At 53.1% G+C, this 26,954-nt stretch overlaps 1 protein-coding gene across 4 annotated transcripts in view; it reads right to left on the reverse strand.

The window, feature by feature from the left end:
* Positions 1–3,013: 3,013 nt before the first annotated feature.
* SYNE3 (spectrin repeat containing nuclear envelope family member 3) overlaps positions 3,014–26,954 on the reverse strand; it is an 85,530-nt gene continuing 61,589 nt past the window's right edge. For 3 of the 4 annotated variants that reach the window (XM_069489423.1, XM_069489442.1, XM_069489434.1), the window contains exons 12-18: positions 23,453–23,614; positions 23,140–23,312; positions 22,593–22,722; positions 21,004–21,165; positions 17,867–18,016; positions 16,757–16,795; positions 3,014–6,975 (exon numbers count right to left, since the gene is read on the reverse strand). In XM_069489423.1, coding sequence (XP_069345524.1) covers positions 6,778–6,975; positions 16,757–16,795; positions 17,867–18,016; positions 21,004–21,165; positions 22,593–22,722; positions 23,140–23,312; positions 23,453–23,614 — 1,014 coding nt within the window. In that variant the 3' untranslated portion in view covers positions 3,014–6,777. The remainder of the gene's footprint in view (positions 6,976–16,756; positions 16,796–17,866; positions 18,017–21,003; positions 21,166–22,592; positions 22,723–23,139; positions 23,313–23,452; positions 23,615–26,954) is intronic. The other variant, XM_069489452.1, reaches the window with a different exon arrangement.

A 26,954-nucleotide genomic window follows, 5' to 3' on the forward strand; every position in this document is an offset into this window, starting at 1 on the left:
GGTCAGGATGAACCCTGGTTTTCGTCTCTGACTGTGGCAGAGACATCCGCGTGCCCCCCCACCCACCCTAGCCTTCTTTCTTACTAAACGAGCCCTATTTTGTTGGGAAGCATGTCCCCAGACTCCTCACAGATGTGGGAGAACCGTATGACATGGTCCTGGCCAACAAGGTGACAATAGAAGTCACAGTGGACCTTCCAGGAAAGCTCTTTGTAAGGAGGGCAGCCTCGGCTAGCTCAACCCCTTCTTCCTGCCTGGAACACAGATGAAAACCTGGAGGAAGCGTGAGCATCTGGGCCACGAGGTGACCGTGACAAAAGAGAAAAAGACAGTTGCAACACCTTGGCCCTGACATCCTCGGGGGAGGAGGTGATGCCAGCAACAGCCTCTCTCTAGACTTCTCAGGATGAGAGCAAGGTCAAGCCCCTAGTTTGTTTAATCCAAAGTTGGTGGGGGAAGAGGGGGGTTCTGTTACCTGTGGCTGAATCTAGAAACTTCCCTCCAGACGGGTGCCCACCTTCCCAGGGTAGCTAGCATTTCCAGGGGCGCTGAGGCTCCAGGGCTGATTTCCCCTTTTGCTAATGGGTGGGGGGAGGTGGCAGGGAACTGGCCCGGGGTCACACAGCCCACCACCTGCAGAGCTCCAGCCCAACCCCGTCCAGCACTGGCCCTGTCACCTGGGACTGACTCCCTGAGCCCACTGGCTGAGTAGGAGCTGCTGAGGCGTCAGGTCCTAACCTGTGAAATGGGCACAGGCTGGAACCGGACGGTCTATAAACGTCCTCCACTCTGACAGCCCCAAACCCAGATGTGCTCCTCCAGAGACGTCAGCGTTTTCCCTCCGCTGTGCCTCCCCTGAGAGTCCTGCCTGGTCGCTCCTCGAACCACCTGCTTTCTGAGTTCAGCTTGTCTCACTCCAGTACTGGATGAAGGAAAAGTGAGTTTTGATTGGGAACATCCTAACTTTAACATAAATTACAAAAAAAGGGGAAAAAAAGGAGGCCAGAATTGAGTTTTCTGGGGGGCTGGTATCAGGTGTAAGGATGTCGAACAGGTTCTCCGCACCTAACAAATGTGACTGATTGGCAGCAGCTGCCAGGAGTGGCTTTGAGGCCCGTGAGTGAGGTCCACTGGTTGGCGGGGGAGGGGAAACGGTGCACGATCAAGTCCCGATGTCTGCCGTGGGTGCAGCAAGCGGGGTAGCTGTCCACACCTCCCCGCAATGCTGGCCCTAGACTGGGGACAATCAGGTTGAGGTGAGGGGAGTGGGGGAGCCCCTGATGGATTAGCTGAGGTCCCCTGGGAGAAGGATCAGGGAAGGACCCCTGTGGGCCAGGGACACAGGGGCTCCCTTGCAATCACACTGCTGCCATCAATAAGAGACACTGCGATGACAGACTGCAAAGGAAGCTGCTGGCATCCCAGGACTCAGGGAGCAGGCAGGGGGCTTGGCCCCACAACCGTAGGCACAGCCTTCTTGGGGCTCCCTCAGCGCCCCTCTCTGGGGAGTAACCGTAGGCGGGAGGTGGGAAAGGGCAAGAGATCATCCTAATTCACGACACACTCATCACTGAAGTGTGATCACTGCCAACCCAGAAACTCCCCCATGGGGAAAAGTGGGTTTCTTAATTTGGTATTTCCAACCACAAATGTTTACCATGACTACAGACTAATAATGGTGCTAGTAATAGGAACAATAACCTATGTAGTATTGAAAAACTCTGCATGTCCACAGCCTCAGCCTGGGGCCTCCCACCCACCCTCCAGGACCCTCTCACGCTGTTTCGCTCTGAGAGCTGGCGCAGCCCAAAACTTTCCGTCCTCCTGAGGCCCAGCCGTCTGCTTCCCCCTCCTGCTGTGCCCAGGTCCTGTCCTCGCCCTGCCCAGCCGCTGCTCCCCTGACCCACCTCTGCCCGCGTGGGGCACAGTCACCACGGTAACCTCTGAGCGACAGCAGGACACCCCACACCCGTCCTGAGCGTTCCCAGCGTCTCCCCTGTGTGGCCCTTCCAGCTCCTGGGACGGGGTCTGCTCCCTCTGGGAGGGCAGACGGCCAAAGTCAAGGGCACCTTCAGTGGCACAAACTCTTTCCCTGGTCTGTGAGCTCCTTGCAGGCAGGGACTGGCTTTGTTCACCACGGATCTTGCAGTACAAAGTCTGGCACAGAGAAAGGACTGGAAGAATGCTTGTTGCATTGGACTAAAATGAAAAACAGCACAGGGCACTTCTGCCCATGCCCAGGGGAGAGAAAGCCACAGATCCTGGGGGGTGCACAAACGGCCGGGGGGCAGGCAGGGCCAGTGGGCTTCTGGTTTTTTCTTTAGAGACCACGGCCGGCAGGCTTTTGACCTCTCCCCGGCCTATTTGCACAGATTCCCAGACGTGTCCCTCTTCCTGTTTCTCTTATCTCCCTCCGGGAATCCGGCACCGAGCAACCTTCCCCCCGCCCTCTCTAGCAGGGCTCCCAAACTTCAGGGTTTCGTGTTTTTGCAGAAAGAACACTGTACGTGGGGCAACTTTTAATTTTGTCCAACGAGGGCTCAGAGAACAGAATATAAACCTAAAAAGAAGGCACAGCCGCCCCTACCCAGCCCTCATTTCCCACGTAACGTAGGAAGGACATGCTCTCAGAGAATAAATCCTACATAGAGGAAAAACTCAAGGCGTTTCTCATTTTTTTCATGTTGTCTTTGGTCAGTGACGGCTTTGCCACTGGGTCTTGTCCTCGGAGGAAAGTTGGGGACCTGGGAGGCCCAGCCCGGCATGCTCGTGCTCCGTCCCCGTCTCTCTCCCCACCTCTCGCTCAAATTCTGGTAAAATGCACATAAGATTTAGCATCTCAACCCCTTTCAAGCACACAGTTCAGTGTGTTAAGCTGACGTGGTCTCTGGCCTTTGGCTCCCCTGTCCCCTCCCCGCCTGGCCCATCCAGCAGACCAGCCCCAAGTGCAGGTCCCCAGCGCTCCTGCGAAGCCGCTCGGCCTCCCGTCAGGCTCCGGCTCCAGCACAACACCTCGCTCCCTGACGGGGCACCCTGCGCCCTCCCCCAGCAAGGCTGACCCCCCTGCTCCCAGTTCGCCAGCAGCAACCCACCAGGGGCCCTGGGTGGCACAGACTGCCCACCTTCAGGCCTTTATCTGCCCTCCGCCTGTCATGCTCCTTGTCCCCCAGGCTGCGGAGGGTCCCCAGCGTCCTTCCCCTGGAGCTGCCCAGGGACAAGCACGTTTGGCCCCCTGGTCCCTGCCGGGAACCCTAGCAGCTGCCGAGGCAAACGGGGCCTGAGAGGGAGAATCGGGTCACGACGTCCAGGACCCACTTCCTCTGCACCCAAGAAGGGAGTGGTATGTCAGGAAGCACACTTGCCTCTGGGTTTGCAGTGCAATTCAACAAGCCTCAGCTGAAGTTCCTACCTTGCGTTGGGCGCTGGGGCTGCAGTTACATCACTCAGAAGAGGGGCTCCTCTCCCAGGTGGGCAGAAAGTCCTGCTCCCCTGAGTGGTGTGAAGATGATCGTGACGCTCCTCAGTGCTGAGAGCCACCCTCGGGGAAACGTGTGGAAGGGTCAGCTCTGGCCATGTCCCAGCCCAGTGGTGGGCAGAGAGTTCTGCCCGCTTGTCCGCTGAATCCATTCCCAGAGGCTGCAGCGACCGCCACCTGGAGGACCAGCCTAAAGCCCCCTCCTCCCCACGTGGCTTTGGGGTCAAACTTGGGTTCAACTTTTACTTGAGCAAGTGTCTCTATGTCTTTTAGCCTCAGCTTTCTCATCTCAAACGTGGGGTAAAGCAACAGCGAGCCCTGGGGGACCATGGTGGGAATTCTGTAAAACATAGCTGCAAGGTGCCCACCGTGGGGCGGGGCACCGCGAGCACCAGACGGAGCATGTTCCTGTCTCCATCATCGTCTTCCCTCTGCACCCCCACTGGGCACCTTTGGGGGTCTCCTGGCTTCATCTGCTGCCCATACCTGCCATCCCACCCACTCCCAGCTTTTGTTCATAAACACCCTCTAGATCCTGCCTGTGTCTTGCGCACTCAGAGAACAGACTAAGAGGAAAAGGGCAGGGGAGGGGGGACAGGTAGGGGAGGCGGCCGATGCATCCATCTTACCCACTGGTGTTCCTCTCTCCTCCCCTTCCTCCCCTTCTCTCCACCCCCTTCTCCTCCTTCTCCTCCCTGTCTCTGTCTCTCTCTGTCTCTGTCTGTCACTTTCCCCTGTCTCTCCCTCTGTCTCTCTCTCTCTCTCTCTCACACACACACACACACACACACACACACACTGGGTTGGGCCATGATCCAACTCTAAGACCCCTCTCACTCTGGGGACAGAGGAACAAGACACACACACACGCGTAGGTCCCACAGCGATGCCTTTCTCGAGCGGAACCCGAAAGCTCTCCGCAGCTGTTGTTAAAGAGGCTAGAAAGTGAAGTCATTAGAAGAGTAATTGCCTGCACCCGCTTTAAGCGAAAGAGCTTGCATCTGAAAGCACCAGTAAATGGGCAGTGATATCATCTTATAACTGTGTTTATATGAAAATAATGAAAATATCAATTCTCTTTCTTTAAAAAAACAGTTATATGCAAATAAGCAGACTTTATGGGATCATTATCAAAGTTTAAAATATACACATATATAGACATTCCCACCCGCCATCCTGCATGTGCGGGCTCTCCCTCCCCAGTGCGTGGCACGGTTGCAGGCACACGGTCAGCTTTTCATTTTGAAGTTGCCAACACAGGGCCACTGTGGCACCGAGAGCAGGGTGTGGCCTGAGGGCCGTGGCGACCAGTTGGCTCTGGCCTTGCTGCCTCTCGCTGTGTGGCCATGGGAAAGTTACTTCCCCTCTCTGGGCCTCAGCCTTCTCGCCTGTGAAGTGGGAGAGTAGACATGGAAACTTTCAAAGTCCCTGTCACAGCTCTGGCTTCCAGGGCTGGACCAATCGATTCAGTGGGCACCTGGGCTTGGCCCCCTGGGCCTGAGGTCTTGGCTCATCCAACCCTTGGTTTCCAGGAAAGTGCCACCCGCAGAGAATGGGCCTTGCGGTTCCCAAACACCTGGAGGACAGTGCTGAGTCAGCGCCCAGCGCTCCCCTCGCCAGCCCTGGTTTCCTGCCCGTGAGCGTCCAGCCGGTCCTGCTTGCGGGGCCTGGTCCCCGTGGGGACAGCTCACCTGGACCTGAGGCAAGGGAGGGAGGGGTCAGGGTGTATGAGAGAGCAACGTGCTGGGGGTCAGGACCCACGAAGGGCCTCAGTTTCCCTCTGTATGGGGCCTTTTTGGGCCCATAACACTTTATGACTCCAAAGTCCCCTGTAAGGCCCGAGGAAATCCCCTTCTGAGATCATATTTGCAGTTCAACAGACAAAATCCATTTGTAAAGAGTGGGCACTAAGTATTTTTTAAAAAAGGAAAATTTAGTGTTGATTTAGGGAAAACATGATCCAGTCGAAAAGCACTCAGGAGCCCACCCACACATCCCTGGGGAGGAAGGGACGTGTGTCCAGCCCCAGAGCCCAACAGGGAGTTGCCTCGGCCCTTTCCCGGCGGCACGTGGAGCCCAGCTTGCCCAGACCTGGCAGGAGAGAGCCTGGTTTGGGTGGCCTGGGCCCTGGTCCCATGGGGGATGCTTGTGGGACGTTCCTGGGCCAGTGGACTTGCCTGTCCCCAGAGAGCCTCTGGGAAGGGGAGGGAGAGCCCTTCCGACAGGCTGAGCGCCAAGGCTGATCTCGGTCTTGGACCCTCGGTCCTCGGCCCCTGGCCTGGCAGGTGCTTCCCTTCCGCCCTCCAGCCTGAGTTCTGGACGATGAACACTCGGTCCAAGAGCAACAAAAGAAACACGTCTTTCCCTGGCCCTGTCAGGTGGGCTCTGCACACAGAGCATGTTTCACCATTCTGCACGGAAATCTGAAAAATTAAGTCTAGCTCCTTCCCTTTCTCCCTGAACAAAACACCGAGGGCATGATTAACCACTTCCTGAAGACGCAGCGTCCTGACCGTGGACATTCATCACTGGTCCGTGTGATCAGAGGCTCCTGAGTGGTGGGGGTCAGGGGCTCCTGCACTCAATGCCTTCATTCGGCTGTGCTTTTATAATTCCGGATCTGCTCTTTGTAATTCTTATTTTCTTCCGTTGATACCACTCTGTCATTTGTCACTTTTTACTGCCATCTCTGTGCCTGCCGCTGGTCATTGTCATTTCTACTTCAAATCCACAGCATCTAATCTTTGTGGTTTTAACAACTAGACAAGCACATCTGTTCTCATTGTGCGTAAAGCAAAAGTCACTGGGCTCTGAGTGAGGTCTGTGCTGTTCTTCTACATTGGCAGCTCAGAGGCCTTTTCACTCACATCTGAGTTCTGGGGTTGATTTCTGGATAAGAAACTGTCATAAAAGTGATGTTATTGTTCTTGCTTTCCAGGGCTGACCGCAGGCCAAGTCAACACCACCACAAAATTCCACTGGAGACGCACACGGCTAGGAATTTTCCCAACTACAAATAGACCTCGCATATGAAATGATACATACTGAACATTTACGTACAGAGTATATAAAATTCTGTACATTATTCCTTAGTCACACATAGTACACATTCAGTAAACAGACTAAGACAACACTGTATAAAAAGTTTGTTCTGGGAACACTGACACAGTATTTGGACTGATGCAGCTCTGCGGTCTCGGGCCTGCCTCTGTTTCCAGTTTCCCTGGGCGGGGGGCGCCCTCAGGAGCAGCCCTGGGACTGAGGAAGGCTGAAGAAGAAAGGTACCTGTGCGCCCCGGCGGGCTAGGTCGGCGGGGGGCCGTCGTGGCGCAGCATGAGCGTGAAGGAGCGGGCGAGGTTGTTGGCCAGGCTGCAGCTGCGGTCCTCGTCCCCGACGGGCAGCAGGAACAGCAGCAGCAGGAACAGCAGCAGCAGCACCTGCAGCGGGAGCGCCACACAGCACACCTTCCGCAGCAGGGAGCCGAGACCTCGCCACCGAGTCTGCGGAACCAACAGAGCACGTGTGAGCGGGCGCAGGGACCCTGAGGCGGGCAGGGGGCAGAGAAGATGCCAGGAGCAGTGGCAGTGCTGGACTGACTTGTGACGTCTCGGTTTTCTCATCTGTGAAATGGGGCTAGTGTGAATTTTGCCAGAAACAAAGATCTCTGCAGTTTTCTCAAACCATTCAAGGTGTGAAAGGAAGGAAAAAAATATACAGTGATGGGCTCTGCCAGTTGTTACATAAATCCCTGCCCGGCGTATCAGAGCGCGGGCTCTGAATCTGGAGGTGGTCACTCGGCTTCTCTAAACCTCAAATTTCTCGTCTATAAATATGAGCAATAATGGTACCTATCTGACAGAGCTGTGAAGATCAAATGAGACAGAGCCCGGCACATAGTAGGTCCTCAAAAGCTGCTGTCAGTATTAGCATTGGTATGCCTCCTTCATAGCACCACCATCCTAATCGTCGTCACCACCATCGCCACATGGCTGCCATCATCGTCACCCCCGTGCAGGGTCATTATCGCTTCCTTCTCCTCCTCCTCCTCCTGCTCTTCTTCCTCCTCATCCACTTCCCGTCCCTCTCTCCTTTTCCTTCTCCTTCTTTTTTCTCCTCTTCATCATCATCAATCATCGTTATCATTATTGGTGTCACCAAAGGTCAGTCTCACAAGTCCGAGTGTCTAATGGATTTCTCTGCTACAATGTCCATGGAAGTGGCCAAAAGGCATTTCCTAAATTCCGGAGGGGCTGGCCAGATTGCGGCTTCGCGGATATCTGCCTGCCAGGGAGCGCGAGGTCAAGAGCTGGTCGTGCAGGAGAGCGAGGCCTCGCGGCCAAGGTGCAGCATGGTAGGACAGGCGCCAGCTCGTAGGAACCTGGCAGACGGGGTTCCAATCCAGACTGCCACCCACTAGACAGGTGACCTTGGGCAAGTCAATGACCTCCTTGAGCATCTATTTCCTGCTCTGCCAAATAGAGATAAAACACCTATCCCTGTTTGCTGGGTTGTGGGGAGGACTCACAGCAAAGGTATATTTACACCTCAGTTGAAAGGTATACCAGCTCCTACCATTATACTGTTAGCAACTATTTGTAACAAGAGTACCGGCACTATTGGTAACTATTAGTACTATTAGTTAATATTATTAACTAGTATTACTACTAATATTATTAGTAGTAATAGCACTAAAACTATTATTATAGAATATGTCTGCTGGCTCCCTGAAGAACCAAAGGTTCACCCTCTGGGGCACCAAAAGCTAAAGTCCAATGACGATGGCCATGGTGATGGTAGAGATGGCAATAACACTTGATGGTGCTGCTCATAATGGTGATGATGATCATGGTGTTGGTGATAAGAATGGTGGTGATGAAGATGGTGGTGGTGATGGTGAGGGTGATGATGATGGTGATGGTGATGAAGGTGAGTAGTAATGGTGATGGTGGTGATGAAGACGATGATGGTGGTTGTGGTGGTGGTGGCAGTAGTGGTGGTGATGGAGATGGAGATGGAGATGGTGGTGGTGATGGTGATGGTGGTGGTGGTGATGGAGATGGAGATGGAGATGGTGGTGGTGGTGGTGGTGGTGGTGATATGGTGGTGGTGGTAACAGTGATGGTGGTGGTGATGGTGATGGAGATGGAGATGGTGGCGGCGGTGGTGGTGTTGGTGGTGATAGTGTTGGTGGTGATGGAGATGGAGATGGAGATGGTGGTGGTAGCGATGGTGATAGTGGCGGTGATGAAGATGGAGATGGTGGTGGTGGTGGTGGTGGTGGTAACAGTGATGGTGGTGGTGATGGAGATGGTGGTGGTGGTGGTGGTGGTAACAGTGATGGTGGTGGTGATGGAGATGGTGGTGGTGGTGGTGGTGGTGGTGATGGAGATGGAGATGGAGATGGTGGTGGTGGCGATGGTGATAGTAGTGGTGATGGAGATGGAGATGGTGGTGGTGGTGATGTGGTGGTGGTGGTAACAGTGATGGTGGTGGTGATGGTGATGGAGATGGAGATGGTGGTGGTGCCGATGGTGATAGTAGTGGTGATGGAGATGGAGATGGTGGTGGTGGTGATGTGGCGGTGGTGGTGACGGTGATGGAGATGGAGATGGTGGTGGCGGTGGTGATGTGGTGGTGGTGGTAACAGTGATGGTGGTGGTGATGGTGATGGTGATGGAGATGGAGATGGAGATGGTGGTGGCAGTGGTGATGTGGTGGTGATGGAGATGGAGATGGTGGTGGTGGTGGTGATGGTGATGTGGTGGTGGTGGTAACAGTGATGGTGATGGTGATGGAGATGGAGATGGAGATGGAGATGGTGGTGGCGGTGGTGGTGGTGACCGTCGTGGTGAAGAAACATTGCTAAGTGCAGGTGTTCCTGGGAGGTTCTGACCTGGACACTCCATCTCTCTGCCTCTCATACCTGAGTCATCTTATTTCCTCTCCTGCCCCAGCTATTTCCTCCAGATAACACTTGACCTTCTGCTTCCAGCCTGACACGTTTTCGCTCACCAAAGGCCTTAGACACTGAGGTTGCCCACAGCCCACACAACGGGAAAGTACTCTTGGCTGCATTTATTTCAGCAGTGACCTCAAGAGTGGCACGTGATGAAGTGTTTAAGCAGCCGAATGAGCATGAGTTCACAGAGAAAGTGGCTCCCTCAGCTGCTGGGCCGGGTACAGCCAAACCCCTGACCCATCTGACTCCGCCAGGGAGAGGGAGAAGCGGGCAAGATGATGTGCTGCACGCCCACCCAGCCTGGGTTTACACAACTAAAAACTTGTGATTAACAGCCTCCCAATGGAGGGTCTGTTTACAAGCGTCCTTTTCCTGTTTGCCCCTCCACTCCCAGAGCTAACACTTTGCTTATTCAAGTGAAGGGTTGTGCCTTGGCCATGAGCCTCTGGGGAAAACATCCCCGAAGGTCCAAAGTATGTTTGCATTTACAAGCGCTGACAAGGGTGGTCTTCTTCAAAGGACTCCTGCCGCCTGCCCAGGGCCCGTGCACTCAGAGCTCACGTCTTCACTCTGAGGGCCCTGAATTCTAAAAGGCTCTTTAAAATAAAAGGCACATTTTAATATGGTTCTCAAATGCTTAGACAACATGAAAACACACACACACACACACACACACACACACAGACATGAACTAACTACCTTCTAAGAAGCTAACAAAGAAATTGACAACCTCAGCTCTTCCCAGTTCCAAGAGTTCCTCTGTGCCTCAGTTTCCCTACAGAAAGTACCACCTGTCTTCTACTGAGACAGAACTATCCAAAGAGAGAAGGAGCTTCCTCAGGAAGTGATAAGCTCCCCATCCTTGAGGGTATGGAAGTGGGGGGCTGATGAGCACATGGCGGTGAGGAGGGAACAGGAGACGCTGTGTAGAGGAACTAAGTGCTCGGTAGAGGCTCTGACCAAGAGTCCTTCAAGGTCTCCCATGAACCTGAGACTCCAGAGTTCTGAGGAACTCAGGCAAGATGAGTTTGTCACAGTAACTGGGACTTAATCCTCTACCACTGATGAACTGGGATATGGGGGGAAGTTAAAGGTTTGGAGTCCTGGGTTCTAACCCTGGCTCTGCCACTTCCTGGCTGTGTGACCTACACCAGGCCACTTAGACTTTCTGAGCTTCAGTTCCTTTATCTGTTGGGGGAGAGGGAGAATGACACCTGCCTACCAAAGTTACAAGGACAAACGAGGCAACGCGTGCTGTGCTAACACGCGTGGCAGGTGCTCACGTGTCCTTCCTTCTCTCGCTGATGGGTGCTGGGGCAGGCGGGAGCTCCCACGAGCAGCACATGTTCCCCTCCACTGGGGAGACAGGATCAGGCACCATCACCTGCCTCAGTCCCACCGGAGAGGAAAGCACCGCCCTTCCTAAATGCCATCTCTCCGCTCCTCAATGGCCCTTACGTCCTCTTGCCACAGGGCCTTTGCACAGGCTGTCCCTTCTGTCCGAAATGCTCACTTCCCTCTTTTCTCCAACTGACCTGGCTAGATCCTGCTGATCATTCTCACCTCACATTGAGTTGCTTCCTTAGGGAGACCTTTCCTGGCCCCTAGGCAAAAAAAAAAACAAAAAAAAAACCAAGCCCCCACTACACGAATGGCATGGCACCCAACACCTTTCCTTTGGGTCCCTGATTAAGGGCTGTGTTGCCCTTAACTCCTCGGAGGCAGGGTCCACATCAGTTTTGTTCGTTGCTGTATCCGCTGTAGCACTCAGTAGATACCTGCTGACGAAATACTGAACAAGGCCCCTTCCCCTCCCGTGCCTCTGGCCGTCTGCTCCTCCCGCAGCACCCGCAAGGTGACCACAGAGACGCCTGCTGCCCTCTGTGAGCTGCTCTCACTTCCTGACGTGTGGCACGTCGGGGCCCCACTTGTTAATGAACTCGCCGCACAGCCCCCAAAGGCCCTGAGCTCTGCTCTTCCCTCGCCCGTGGGCTTCCTGAGTCCCTTCGACAGCTCTGTGAGGTGGGCTTTTCCGTGCCCATCTTACAGAGGAAGGACCTGAGGCTATGGGGAGGCGACCAGCCCAAAGTCACATGGACAGTCTCCGCTACCCAGTGTCGCCCCACAGCCCAGGCCCTTCCCACCATCCTGTGTGGCACTTCCCACAAGAAGCAGCAACTACGACAACCAAAGGCTCTGCTGGGATGGTCCCCTCTGGCCTGGGGCCCCGGGTGTGGACGTGATGCCACCTCCCCTCTGAAGCTCGGGGTGTTTCCCAGGACCCGGATTCAATAGTGGCATTTCTTCACCACTGGGTTTCATCAACACAGGTTTGGATAAGTGGAAAACCATCAAACAAAGAGGAAGGCACCCGGCAGAGGCGGCTGGAAGAGGAGGACACAGTCGTGAGCCCCAGTGCCGCCCAGGCCGAGCACGGTGACGGCACAGCGTGGTCACTGGGTTCAGCGAAGATGTAGCAGCTGTTACCTCACTGGGGGGGATTTCACAGACTTGGAGACAGAGAGATAAGGAAACGGAAAGCAAGTGAGATAACACTTTTCTGGATTTCAGCAGTCAAAGACTAGTCTCAAAAACTCATGTCCAGAGTTTTAGCACCAACTCATTCACAAATCAGCAACGACCAGTTGCTCCTGGGCTCTGTGGATGGCTGGAGAGACAGGGCTCCGTGAGGACACAGTGCACGGTTTGAGGCCCGTCCCTGCCTCTCCCGTTTTAAAGATCAGAGACAGCACAGCCGTGGCAAAGCCCAGGCCTTGGGCTGTCTCCAGAGGTGACCTGCCCCCAGAGTTGCACAGAGAGCAGCAGGGGCACAAAGTCAAGCAACGAGGCCTTTGCCCGACCCAGTCTGGCCGTGAGCAGCATGCGGGAGAAGGGCCCAGAGGCATGTGCAACACTAAACATGGGGAGGGCAGTTGTGAGTGTTAAAGACCAGGCACCTGGGTGACCAGCACAGTGCCTGGCACAAGTGGGGGGTTTTAAACAATCATAGTTGGGAGACAAAGTCATCAACTAGCATGAAAAACCCACTAGTGCTTCCCGAGATTTGGGATTACAGTACTTCATCCAATCTAAGACACTGGTTGTAGAGTAGATCATTATTTTACAAACCACGAAGAAACGAAAAAACAGCAAGTAAGACGGAGCACCCGACTGGGGCACCCACACAAATGTGGGGCGCCTTCTGTGTGAGGGGAAACGAGGAGTGAACTCACTCACAGAAAGGGGAAGAAGGAAACTCGGGGTCTTATCTGGGCACTGGGGAAAGGGCGGGAAGTAAAAACTCTTCCCTGAGGATTTGAACCCCGGCGGGAGCTCCCCACGGCAGCGGTCTGAGTATACACAGTCGGTGTGGTCTGCAGGAAACCAACCAAAACACCACCCACAGGCAGAGATTTTAATTTAGAGAAATCTCAGGTGGGCGGTGGAGGGAAGTAAACCCAAATCCTCACTGGAAGACCTAGATTGTAATAAGACACCCAAATTCCAGAGACGTGAAAATGTGAAAAATTATGAGTCTTAAAACCCATGCAGTAGGATTGAGTAAATAAAATGCCACTCCAAGGTCACTCAACATCTGCGTTCACATCCCAGGAGCCCACAATGTGCAACGGATGGGAGGCGTCTGCTCTCCGTTCCTGCACACAGGCATTGCCTTAGTTTACCCAGGAAAGAGAAGCACTTGCCAATCTGCTCCCCAACTAAGAGTTTGTCTCGGGTGGGGCTGCACCACTGCCGTGGGCCGATAGAGCTCGAAAAGCAATCACATTTCCTGCGCCTGAGTGCTGCAGGCAAACACACCCGTGGCACGGCGTTGGCAAGCGCGTGGGCAGCTGCAAATTTAATAAATCTTAATTATTCTGTTTATACAAACAAGCAAGCTGAAGCCATTGACGTGGCGGGAGCTTTCAATGACTTGGGGCACAGAGGGACGAAAAAAGTGTAGAGAACCAACTGCTCATAAATAATTAGCTTCGGGGCAGGTTTTTTTTTTTTTTCCTTCCCTTTGGACTAAAAATAATACATGGAATGTTTTTAAGTTGGCAAGATTACAAGCTCGGAAGACAGCACCCATTTCTACCTGTCAGGCCTGTGTGCGGATGTGCATACGTGCGCGCGTACACGTAGCCATATGCTCACACGCGCACAGCCCAGGCAGCGAAAAACAGCACAAGGACCAAACCTAAGGGAGGATCTCCCCCCAGCAGAAGCATCATTGCTGCCTTTGCTCTCAGAAGGAGAAGCAGGAGACTGCAGGGGTCTCCCAGGTCCTCGTTTACTTTGCACTTGGGGACCTACTATGTGCCAGTTGTTACAACAGAAACTTTACTACCATTAGCTCCGTGGACCGTCGTTTTACTCAGCGGAAGATGGTGGTTAAGTGACTTGCCACAGGTCGCACACACTGATGGTGGAGCCGGCACTGAAATCCACAGTGTCGAGCAGTGGTTCTCAAAGTATGGTCCCTGGGCCACCGGTATCACCTGGGATCTTCTTAGAAATGCAGATTCCTGGGCCACCTTGGCCCTAATCAGTCAGAAACTCGGGAGGGGGGAGGGGGAGCAATATATGTTTTAACAAGCTGTCCTATGAGCAAAGATGGTTTCTGTGTGTTGGCCCCTAGGGTGCTCCCTTCACAGCAGGTTCAGACCCACTCAAAAGCCAGCTGAAAGTCAAATTTTTACATATCCAATTGTTTTAAGCACAGCCCAAGTAAGCAGATTGTTTAGCCATTTAGGGCGGCGGTCCCCAACCTTTTTGGCACCAGGGACCAGGTTCATGGAAAGCAATTTTTCCACGGATGGTGTCGGGGTGAGGGCAGGTGGAGCTTATGCAGTCATGGGGAGCAGCTATAGATACAGATGAAGCTTCACGCTCTCACCCGCCGCTCACCTCCTTCCTAACAGGCCATTGACCGGTACCCATCCACAGCCCGGGGGGTTGGGCACCGCAGATTGAGAGCCTTTCTGCTTTGTATACCCTACCAAACTGTACCCAACATCTGCTGGCTACAGATAGGATAAACCTCGGGCCTGTAAGACCGGCCTTTGGAGCTCTCTGACCCAGAGACTCCCACTGTGCCTGGGCAACACCAGCGGGACACTCACGCTCTCTCCCGAGTTCCCTCTCTCCACCCAACCAGGATGCACAGTCTACGGGGGCAGGCCGTTACTCTTCTGTTCACTGATGTGTCCCAGTGCCTAAGACAGAGCTTGGCCAAAGTCAGCACTCCGTAAATACTGGAGGAAGGAGGGAGGGAAGGAGGGAGGGAGGGAGGAAGGAAGGGAGGGACAGCAAATGCACACGAAGGCTGTGGACACACAGTAACCCATTAATTACAGGCTGCAGGAAGGAGGGCTGGTGTCAGCCAGCCAAGTGTCACTACTCAGAAACTTTTAGTGAGCACTTACTATATGCTAGGCACCATGGCCAGGCACCAGCGGACCCAGACTTAGCTCCAAAATAGACTCTGGCCTGGGGGCTGCATAGATGGGGGCTCTTAACCAGTGAGGGGCTTAGAGTGAAGGAGTTAGAGGCCATCTGGACGCCTGGTACTGGGTCCCCCATCTCCCACCAGGAGCCACCAGGCTGGGCTGTGTGGATTACCTGCCTTTCCTGGTGACCTTCCCTATTCCGGGAGGAGGCTGTTTGTTATGCTAAACTGGGGTGGGGGTGGGGGCGACCAGGACTTAAGCCATAGAAGCACTTCTACTTTCACATACAATAATTCACATGCTCTTCAAAATTAGTTCACAGAGTAAATAAAGCCGGCATTAACAGTCCTGTTTTATAGATGGGGAAAGTGAGCCCTAAGATGCAAAACAACCTTCCCAAGGCCACAGAGCTGGCTGGCATTGGGCCCAGAGCACGGCCTCGGTCTTGCGACTGCCTTGCCCAGTCCACAGGTCACCCACTCCCCTGCAGATGCCAGACACGACACAGCTGGAGACCAAGAAGAAAACCTGGTGTGCAAAGCACCTAGGAAACACAGATCCCACGGACTGAGAGACCTCAAGGAACTCGGAGACCCTGGGGCAGAGCATGCTGGAAGCTCGTGTCACTGGGGGCCAGTGCTTGGCAGGAAAACAAGCCTGTTCCCTTGGAAGCAGTGGCACAGGGAGCGTCAATTTACATTTGGCTTTTCCAGAAACGTGAAGACTCGCCAGGCCCCAGGGAAGCCTTCTCCAAGGCACAGTGTGGAAGGTCAAAACATGGGCTTGTGGCCAGCCTCGGTGGCTCACGCCTGTAATCCTAGCACTCTGGGAGGCCAAGGTGGCTGGATCGTTTGAGCTCAGGAGTTCAAGACCAGCCTGAGCAAGAGTGAGACCCCACCTCTACTATAAAATAGAAAGAAATTATATGAACAACTAAAAAAAATATGTATATATAAATTAGCCGGGCATGGTGGCACATGTCTGTAGTCCCAGCTTTTTGGGAGGCTGAGGCAAGAGGATCGCTTGAGCCCAGGAGTTTGAGGTTGCTGTGAGCTAGGCTGACCCACGGCACTCTAGCCTGGGCAACAGAGACTCTGTCTCAAAAAAAAAAAAAAAAAAAAGAAAACTGTGGGTTTGTAGTCAGAGGCCAGAGACACGCAGGTGCCTTCGCTGAACAAGTCATTTCAACCATAGCCTTTCTGTGCCCTCGTGCTTGCAGTCGAGATGTCAACGGGAGCGTTAAATGAGACGCCCAGTTCCGGGCACACCCAGTGGATGGCTGATATGTAGTATCCAGAGTAACCACAATCACTACTATTATTATAATTATTATTATCTCTGCTGCTGTTGTGGGTGCTTAGGCTACAAACACCTGAGAGAGGCTCCGTGGGCTACCTGGCGGCACCTGCCTGGCAGAACACACAAGGCACCACACCTCTCCCTCCTGTGTCCCCTACAGAGCCCCATATACCCTTTCATCACCGGGGTGGCCACACACCCCTGTTTGCCTGGGACAGTCCGGATTCCCTGGGACGGTCCCGGTTTATGCCTGTTGTCACGGCATCGTTATCAGCAGCTTCCTTGTTCCCTTCCCAGTGTGCCCTGCTTTGGGATGATGAATTCCAAGTCCCTTCCCCACCGTGTGCTTGGCACTCTGCCAACCTCCCCCTGACCTGGGGCTTCCTGGGAGCAAGGACCCAGGGCCCCTGCACAGTGCAGCCCAGAGCCGATGCCCCATAAACGTTCCTCAGTCCTCCTGGAACCTTCCAGAGAGCCCATGAGTCCCGCCCTGGCGTCCTGGAGTCACAGGCCCACCACCCCTCCAGGCGCCCTGCCCCGGCCATGTGGAGCAGATGGCAGACACTGTACCTTTTGGAATCCAGTTGGCTCCCCTGGAGAACTCTGTGTCTGTTATTTTAGGGAAGGGGAGGAAAAGGGGGAAAAAAATAAGTTAAGTGAGTGAAACTTAAATCCCAACAGAGCCTGTAATGGAATATTCATTTTGTCAGGGGAGTGTTTCTTTAAAACTTCTGGTCATCTGGACAGCCTGAGCCAGCAGGTGATTCGATTTAATGAGCTTTTTAACGCACTTCAGGCCCAGCTGGGACCCTGTCTGGGACGGCCTTGGCCCTGGCGGCTGGGGCCACGGCGCACCTGGCTTGGCCTGGGCTGACACCTAGTGGCCGTCACAGCTGCGTCAGGCCAGGAAAGCCCCAAGCGCCAGAGTTTGGAGCCTGGGGCCTTTGGGGCAATCTCATCCTCCTCCTTTGACTTAGGGACTTAGGACACTTAACCTCTGTGCTCAGTTTTCCTTATCGGTTCACAGGGAATAATAACCCCTTTCATAGGGTTGCTATGAGGACAAGCCATTTAATAAAGGTAATTGTTGTCATTAGTGTAGCTATTATTAGTATTTTTATTTTGTGCAAGGAGACACGGGGGCCCAAAAGGGGAAAGTGCTTGCTCTACTGACTCACAAAGCAAGCTCGTGAAGCGGGGCTGGACCCCAGGGCTCCCCACGTCACGCCTACAACACGAGGCTGTGTTTTAACGCTGGCTCTGCCTCCGACTAGCAGTGTGGCCCTGGGCAAATTTCTCAGCTTCTTGGAGTCTCAGCTTCCCCTCTGGAGACTGGAGTGGAGATACCATTACTCTAGCAGGGGGCAGCTATAAGGTTGAATGGGATAATGCACATAAAACTCTTGGCTTGGTAGGCAGCAAGTGCTTCTTACACATTAACTGTGAGGTTACTGCTGTGATCACTGGGACTCCAGCCCCACAAGGTGGTTGAATGGCCAAATGACATCATGCAAGTCAACTGTCTAAGCCCCGGGAGTCTTTCTCTCCTCTCTCTGAGTCATAATCTGTGCCTGGTCTGTGGGTGCACAGAATAGATGAAGGTCTGTCTCCCCAGGTGAGTCTGGGCCCAGCCACGGTCCCCTCCCTGGGGTCTGAGACCGGTGCATCCTTAGCACCTACCAGCAGGGAGCTGGAGTCCTTCAGCTTGGACTTGTACAGCATCCACCGGTAGCGCAGATCTTCCAGCTGATCCGAGGTCCCCCGTGCTGGCCCAAGACGAAGGAGGTTCTCAAAGCGATGCTGACCTTCTGGTACCCGAGCCTCCAGCTCCTGGGGGGAAAGGACAGCATCATGGCACAGCTTCCAAATGGCCCAGGCAGCCCCACTTGGCCGGTAAGGATGGCCCAGTCAACTTTGACAGAGAGGCACGTGGGGAGGAGGCAGTCAGAACTGGCAAAGTGAGGCTTCCATCTGTGCAAATTCAAGCCAAGGCCCAAAGTGCTGTCTGGAATGCTACAAAATGGCCTCTTTCACGGAAGGGGCAGCTGGATTGCTGACCTCCAGTGGTTTCCTCCAACACTGACGTTCTAGCATCGAGTTCTCCAGGGCTTGACATAAGAGTCAGCATCGTTAGAAAGGCTATCATCATTAAACATGTCTTTCCATTGGTATTTTTGAGCCTGGCAGAGTGGTGTTGGAATGGGCAGATCTTTCTTTCAAAATACAGTGCGGTGTTCCCCTAGGATGGCACCTTTTATTCTCAGGACTCCCGAGAGGTTGCGTGATGTGGGTGTAGGAGCTGGGCTCTAAATCCAGGAGCCGAGGTTTAAATCCTGGCTTTGGATCCTGGCTCTGCCCCATCCTACTAGCTGTGCAATATGGGGCAATTTGCTTAGCTTTTCAGAGCCACTAGCATATGTGCTGCACAAGAGCAAAGGGGTTTAACATGGGGAAGTGAAAGTGGCAATGGTGAGAAACGAGAGCGGGGAGCCAAGCATGAGAGAGGAGGGGTAGGCAGGAAGGGTCAACTAGATGATTGGGATCAAACCTCTCACTGAGGACAAAATATTAAAAACATTTTAAAGGCATTAAGAGGTTAACGAAAGAGTGAAGCACGTCAAATCAAAACCTCAGGAAAGATTGAGAATCCCAGAGAAGTCAGGCCTGCTGTTTCCCTTACAACATTTGCAAATTTGGAAGAAATAGCTGTGAAACAGATCTGTGCTATCAAACAGGGGTAAGGAGGTGGAAGGTCAAAGTCTGGGCCCTGCAGAGGTCAAGATTCTGAAAAACCATTCACCCTGTAGCTGAAATGTCTAAAGCCTTTGCCCTCAGAATAGAGTGAACCAAAAGTGAACTGTACATTATGTGGACTTACAGCCCAGCTCCAGTCAGCTCAGTGGTCCAGGGAACCTAAAGCCTTGAAATTGGACTCAGCGGTCCCAGAAATGATAAAGCTTGTGCTTGTCTGGCAGTAGCAAACAAAATCTTCTCTGGAGGAAGAGATTATCCTACATTTCGAATTACTCTCACACATATTTTGTCAAACACAATGTCCAGAACATAAGTAAAGCAGCTACACACAAGAAACCAAGAACAAGAACAGGCAGAAATAATACACAATAGAAACATTTCTAAAATGCCTTGAGATACTTGAATTATTAGACACACTCTATAAAACAGCTATGTTTACTATGTTCAAAGACTTAAAAGACGAGCTTAATTTCAGCAATGATCTGGAAGCTATGAAAAATGATAGAGCAGATTATTAAAAGAACCACATAGAAGTCCTAGAACTGACAAATACAATAACGAAAGTTAAGAACTCAATAGACATGTGTAATAGCAAATGAGACACAGCTAAAGAGAGAATTAGTAAACTGGAAGATGGGCCAGAGAAAGCTATCCAAAATGCAACATGAAAACACAAAAGGATGAAAAGTACACAAGAGAGGGTAAGAGACATAAAGTACACAGTGAGAAGGAATAACATGTTTAAATGACATCACATAAGGGGGGGGGAGAGAAAGGGAGCAAGGTATAGGCAATATTTTAAGAGATAATATTAAAGAATTTTCCAGAAAGGTCCTAGACCACAGATTCAGGAGTTCAAATGAATGCCAAGCAGGATAAATAAAAAGAAATCCAAACTCTAACCTATCATTGTAAAAAAGCAGAAAAATAAGGAAAAAGAAAGGTAGGCTAAGGCCTGGTTGAGAAAGGCCTTGCGTGATAAACTCGGGGGTTTAAAGCCTACACTGAAAGGTTTTCATTAGGGGGAAGACAAGGTCGTATCTGTGACTCTGAAGGGTTAGTCTGGCTGCAGAATGAGCTATAACCTGGAAGTTGGGCCCAAAGGGAAGAAGGGAGACCAGCTGGGAGGATATTGCCACAAAGTCAAAAACAGTAAGTGCCTAAAGTAAGACGATGGTAGTAAGAGGGACTGAAACAAAAAATATCCAGGAGGTGGAATGAAGGAGGATCTGGTGACTAATTAGATGTGGCAGTGAAGAAGAAAGAAGAGAAATGGTAGCTTGATTGCAAAAATGGCCATGACTTCCCCATCCCCCTTCCCCTGGCCACATCCATGTGCTTTGCAAAATGACTTTGCAGTCCCTGCCCTCACCATGAAGGGGTGGAGTCTATTTTCCCTCCCCTTGAACCTGGGGTGGTTTTGTCCCACAGAATGCAGAGGAATTAATATTATGCCCTTTCCCAGCCTAGGTCTCAAAAGGCCTTGCCTGCTCCCAGCTGCTCTCTTAGACCCTGCCTCTGCTATGTGAAGTCCAGGCTGTCCCACAGGGTGACAAGAGAGGTGTGGTCCACGTCATTCTCATCTCCAACAGCCTGCTGCTCCAGAAGCAGAGCTGCCCCCCTGACCTGCCACTGACAGCAGACAGACAGGGGAGCCCAACTAAACCCAGGGGCAGCACCCAGCCGAGCTCAGCCTAAATCGCCAAGCTTCAGAATCACGAGTGAAACAAACAGTTGCTGTTTTAAACCACAGACTATTGGGGTGGTTTGTTACACAGCAATAGCTAACTGATATGGGAATCAAGCTGTTAGTGGTGATAGTTTCCACGTAGGGAAATACAGAAGTGGGCTGAAGGGATGGATAAATGCCAGGAAAAGTTCTTTTAAACTCTTTGAACCCAAAATGTTTAAAAACCATTATTTATAAACAAGGGAGAACAGATCATGAACTATGTCTGTGCTCCTTTTTTTGTTTGTTTGCTTGTTTTTGAAGACCTCGCTGGTGGCAGACACATCTGCAGGTACAAACGCTGTGGGCAAGAGACATTTCCTTGGGAACAGACCTGCAGCTTCATTTCTCTGGTCCTCAAGTCCTTGGCTGTGGTAGCTCTCATTGCGATGATTCTAACCAGCTTGGAATTTTCCGCCTGCAACCACTGCTCAAAGTTCCTCAGGAGCTGGGTGAAGTCTTCACGGCTGGCTTCGTCCTCCTGGAGCAGGTTTGCCTGCAGGAAGGCACGTGGCCAAAGCATCAGAGGAGAAAACACTCACTGGCCATGTGTCCTGGGGATCCCATCTGAGGTAGTGGGGCAGGGACGAGGACAGGATGCCCAAAAGGTGACGGGAGAGGCTGGGGGAGGAGGGGTGAATCTCTACTCAAAGTGACCATATTTAGGAGCCAAGAGCATGGCTCACTTTCCGCTCCCTGGTCCCCTGATAGAAAATACAGTGGTCACCGTTCTACCACGTGTATTCCCCTCTGGGCTCCATGGTCAGAGTGATCTGTCTAAAGGGCAAGTGTGTTCAGCTAAGTCCTTGCTAATACACTTTGGTGGCTTCTCACACCTCCCCAGTGTGGCCCGAGAGCCTCAGGCTCTGCTTTCCCTGCAGTGCTGCTGCCTGCCCTGTTCTGTGAGCAAGAGCCCCTCAAGCTGGCGCCCTCTGGGTCTGTGCACACACTGTCCCCTCTGCCTGGACACGCCTCCCTCCCCATCTCTCCTTCACTCCCACTCTGCCTTGAGGATTCGGCTGACATTTCATGTCACCACCACTCCCTGAAGGCTCCCCTAACATCTGGCCCCATCTGTTGACTGCTCCAGGCTTTGTGTAAACTCTTATTTAACTGCCTGTGGATCCCCCCCCACTCCCTTGCTCCTGGGCCCAGCAGCATGGGCGTGTCCTGGGAGCTTGTTAGAAATGCAGAATCAGTCTTGGGGTTCCCCCCAGACCTACTGATGCACAAGGTGCATTTTAATATAAGGCCAAGTGCACATCACAGCCTGAAAAGCTCTGGGCTGGAGTCTAAGTTCTTTGAGGGCAGGAGGTGTCATTCACAGCTGTATCCCAGCTCTGAGCACAGTCCTTGGAACAAACTAACAGTCAATATGGATGTTTTGGATGAGTGAATGAAAGAATGAATGGGAGTATGAATAATTTGGCATATTGTTTTTGAAGGGCAAGGAATAACTGTCTTTTCAACATGGCTCCATTTTTTAAAAGGCAGTAGGGGGAAGTGACAAATGATAGAATGTTGTTAGTTCTTTTTACAAGATACAGCGATGGGACAAAAATACACCCATCTTGTGCGATTTCAGTTTCCAACCTGGGGCCTGCAGGAAGTTAGCCCTGGCGCCCTCCTCCCTGCAGTGGCTGCTGCTAGTGGTTCAGAGAGGTGAGTACCTGTCTGGCCAAGGGACATCTATGTCCCTCCCCAGTGGCCTGGCTCTGCAGCGTCTGGGGTCTCTGACGCCCTCTGGGCAGTGGGCAAGGGTTCCCTGGGCCACAGCAGGGGCAGGCTCGGGCGAGGCAGGATGTGCCAGGTCCTTAGAGCCGAGCATGTGGCCCTGGGCAGGGAGGGGCTGTGCTGGGGACCCCCACCCCCACTGGCCCTGGGACCTGCCCGTTCTCCTGCAGGCCCACTGGGCAGACTCACCTGGCGACGATGCCTGGGAATAGGATCTGTAGGGTGGATGAGAAACCCAGACTTTGGGATGTCGTTGGTGAAAACCATTTTCTTCCCCGAATCCACTTCCGTCCTCTGCAGCTGCCAGTTTCTGATGAGGCTGAGAAGACAAACTCCTCCCCATCAGTGCAGTGATGTGACGGGGACCCACCAGGCCACGGGAGAATAGAATTGGGGGATCAAGGGTGGCGAGTCAGTGCTCCACTTCAGGTCTGTCAGAGTGTTCCCAAGGCATAGCCACATCTAGTTTCTGACTTCAAACCCACATTACCCTGCCATGAAGGTGCGGACGCCCATTGATACAGATGGGGAAACTGAGGCTGAAGCTGGAATAGGCTGGAGGAGAACTCCCAACCCAAGGACATTTCCTGGCCTTTCTTGCCCCTGATAGAATCACCAATTGGGCCAAAGTGTGGGGATGCCCCAGGCACCTGGCGCCACGCCAGGCACACAGCAAAGCCCCCGACATCTGCTCCACGAGCACCCTGAGCTCTCTGGGGTGGGGAGGGGCTCTCACCTCAGCAGCCTTTCCTCCAGCAGCCGCAGGGCCCGCCACGACTCCGCCAGCTCCCTCAGCTCCTCCTGCACCGCGGCAGCCCCCTCCGGGGAGGACGTCTTCATCACCAGCCGGCCGTGTGCTTCAATGAGGGGCAGCTGGGCCTCCTTCTCCGGGAATTCGGCCGCCAGCCTCTACAGGACACGCAGACACACCGTGAGGTCTCAGGCTGCGGAAGGTCTCTGCGCGCTGCCCCCGTCCTGCCCCCCAGTGTGGAAATGTTGGCCTGTTGAGGCTGCTTTGGGGGACGCAGGTGAGGAAATCACCACCTTACCTCCACCTCGACCTCTCGGGACTCGACATCCCATGGGCCCGTGTCCCCCCGGTGTGACTCCAGCTTCTGCGTGACCGCAGCAATCCACTGTCGCAGCTCCAGCAGCTGGTGGCTGAAGGTGCAATGCTCCTGCACGCCCTGCTGACACCTGTCCACGAGGTCCTGCAGCACAGCCCGGAGGGCCAAGGGCACCCTGAGCGCTGGCCAGAGAAGAGACCCTGGGCACCACCCCCACCCTGAAGGACCCCCAGACCTGCCCGGCTCCCAGGGGTCCCCACCCGGCAGCAATGCAAGACGCTGGTCCCCCCTTCTACAAGGCACAAGGAATTCACCCCTGGAAGATCAACTCTGGTTTAAAATGCCTCTTGAGCCTGTTTTACTTACATGGAAACTACCAAGTCTAGGTGAGGGTAGGGGAAACCTGAACTCTTGTCTCTTGTCCACCACTGATGTGAATTGGCACAACTCCTTACGGAAACCATTGGTATCTACTACAACTGAACACGGATGTACCTCGTGACACAGCCATGCCACTCCTGGGCGTATCCTCACCAATGGGAACCTATCCTCACCAAAGGGCACCCACGTGATGGTACTTGTGATAACCCCAAACTGGAAACTACCCACGTGCCCATCAAGAGTAGAGTGAATAATACACGGTGGTCGATTCACACAATGAAATGTTTTACAGCAGCAAAAAGGATCAGTCCATAACCACATGCAATACTATGGATGAATTTACCTGCACACAAAAGAAAACATTCTGTCCGATCCAATTTAAGTGGAGGATGAAATCAGGCATACTCTGTGCTGTGACAAGCCTGGGGTCAGGGTGACCCTTGAGGGTCGGTAATGGTGGGCTGGGCAGTGCCCCAGGGGTACCCGGATGCTGGGAGGCTGCTATCATTCTGGGTTTTATCTGGGTGCTGGTAACAGATGCATTTACTTTTTTTTTTTTTTTTGAGACAGAGTCTCGCTTTGTTGCCCGGGCTAGAGTGAGTGCCGTGGCATCAGTCTAGCTCACAGCAACCTCAAACTCCTGGGCTTAAGTGATCCTACTGCCTCAGCCTCCCGAGTAGCTGGGACTACAGGCATGCGCCACCATGCCCGGCTAATTTTTTGTATATATATATTTTAGTTGTCCATATAATTTCTTTCTATTTTTAGTAGAGACGGGGTCTCGCTCTTGCTCAGGCTGGTCTCGAACTCCTGACCTCGAGCGATCCACCCGCCTCGGCCTCCCAGAGTGCTAGGATTACAGGCGTGAGCCACCACGCCCGGCCTGCATTTACTTTTTTAAAATTCATCGAGCTGCACACTTACTCATTTTCCTGTATATGGTTATGCTTCAATAAAAAGTTTGTCAAAATAGGCTATCAGTTTTTTCTCCTTTCCTGGGCCAACCTGTTGCTCAGCTCTCTGAGGCAGGGGCCTTGCTCTCCTCTGTCTGCAGGAAGCGTGGGCACTGAGCCCAGGGGCTGGCCATTCTCCATCCTCCTGGCCACCCGGCCTGGGCCCCTCTCGGCCCACCCCCACCTAGTCAGACCCCAGGCCACGGTCCCGTCCTGCTGTGCCGCCTGGATGAGGTCCTCGTGACTCTCTGTTTGGCCACTGCAGGCCCTGCCTCCTGCAGCCCACCACACTGGCTGAGACCACGCGTGCCAGGCCAGTGCCAGGCCCATGGGGACGTTGCTGCACCTGTCCTTAACAGACCTTATGAAGGCCTGAGAACTTATCTAAAACTCCACTTCTCTGAGCTCTCACACCACTGTCGCCTCCTGGCCCCCCCGTGTACCAACATCAGACCAAACGCCTTCAAAGGCTCCCCGCTGCACAGAGCTGTGATCTCCAGTACGGGACACACCCCCCCAGGGGGACGCGCAGATCACTTCACGTATTAGGACTTATTAGACTTAAGCACTGAGTACCAGAATAATCGAAGAAGGGCAATTTCTTTTTAAAGAAGCATGTAAACAATAAATAAAGAGGTACGACAGAACGGGAACAATGTCTTGGAACGCCCAGTGATGTTCGGTGAATGCTGCTTCTTATAGTGATTAATCTGCTCATCATTTATTTGCATGTAGGTATTTAGGCTGACTTTTGTGCTTCTGTGGGTTTCTGTGGGCTCCGGAAGGGTGAAAACAGTGTTTCCTATCTCTCTACTCCCCCTGCCTCAACCTTGAGACCACCAGCTGCTAATTTATTAACTGGAATTAAATGAATTCATCCAGACCTTAGATCAATGGGTCTCTATAGGTGGTGCCTGTTTCCTGGAAACTCGGGGGAGTTTTGGTTGCTGCAATAATGATGGGGTGGGGGTGACGCTAGCGGATACAGTGAGAGGCCTGGGTGCCCCCATCCCATCCTCGGGAGGACAGTCCCACAATGCAGAATTAGAACGGCACAGACCCCACAGGGTGTTCTAATGTCCTGCCAACATCCACGGCAGTTAAAAACAAAAACAAAAACAAAAAACCTGTTCATCACAACCTGAGCTTAGACTCTCACTGTAGGTAACACACAAACACAAAGGGGTTTCTGCAATTTTGACAAAAATGCTTGACTTCTCCAGGAACGCAGCCATTATGTAAACCAGTGGGAGGCTGGCCTTGGCCTGCTACTAGAGGGGCGTGTTCTGACCTCCGCCTACGTCAGAGTGTGGCCGTCTGGGAGCACCTACGTACCGAAGGACACTATTTTATCGTAATTACTTTCCTTTTATTTCTCTTTTCTATTTCCTGTGTGGGTAACTTGCAATATCTACGAATTTCAAAATCGTAACGAGGATGTTGGGAATATTTGTTATTAAAATAGGGCACGCGGGGTCGGGATGGAGACGCTGCCTGGGACTGGGCTTTCTCGCGGTGTAGCTGCCCGAGACCGGCTCCGCGCTCCTCGGGGCTTGTTGCAAAGGCAGAACCAGGACTTCACCTGCATCAGTGTCAGAGCCAGGCCTGCCTCTACATTCCAGCTTATCCTCAGGCCAAGTCTGAAGGCGCCTGGAGTTCCATTCCCACCGCTGGGGGAGACGCAGTCCTGTGCCAACGCCAGGAAGCCCTCGGGCAGCCACTAGGGGGCACTGCAGACGAAGCTCCGTGGCCTCCGGGACTCAAACACGCTGCGCAGAGTGCTGGGGCCTCCTGTGCGCCGTGAGGATCTCAGCAGCCTGTTCTATTCTTTTGCCTCACAGCCCTTATCACAATATGGAACCGTGCATTCACCTGTTTGCTGATTAATTGTCCACCTACCCACCTAGAGCATAGCCCCCAGCAGGGCAGGGGCCTTGGCTGTCTTGCTCACGTTACCTCCACCCTCAGGCCTAGAACACTGCCTGGCATACAGGAGGCGCTCAATAATAGTCTGTTGCATGAAAGAGGAAGGGAAGGAGAAAAGGGAGAAAGGAAGAAAAAAAGGTGGGGTGGAATGAAGGAAGGAAAGAGGGAGGAAGCCCCTAGGCGTGCAGGATCCCAGGGGCCAGGTCTCTGCCCTTCCGTGGCCC

This window comes from Eulemur rufifrons, chromosome 2 (assembly GCF_041146395.1).
Source record: "Eulemur rufifrons isolate Redbay chromosome 2, OSU_ERuf_1, whole genome shotgun sequence".
Lineage (NCBI taxonomy): Eukaryota > Metazoa > Chordata > Mammalia > Primates > Lemuridae > Eulemur > Eulemur rufifrons.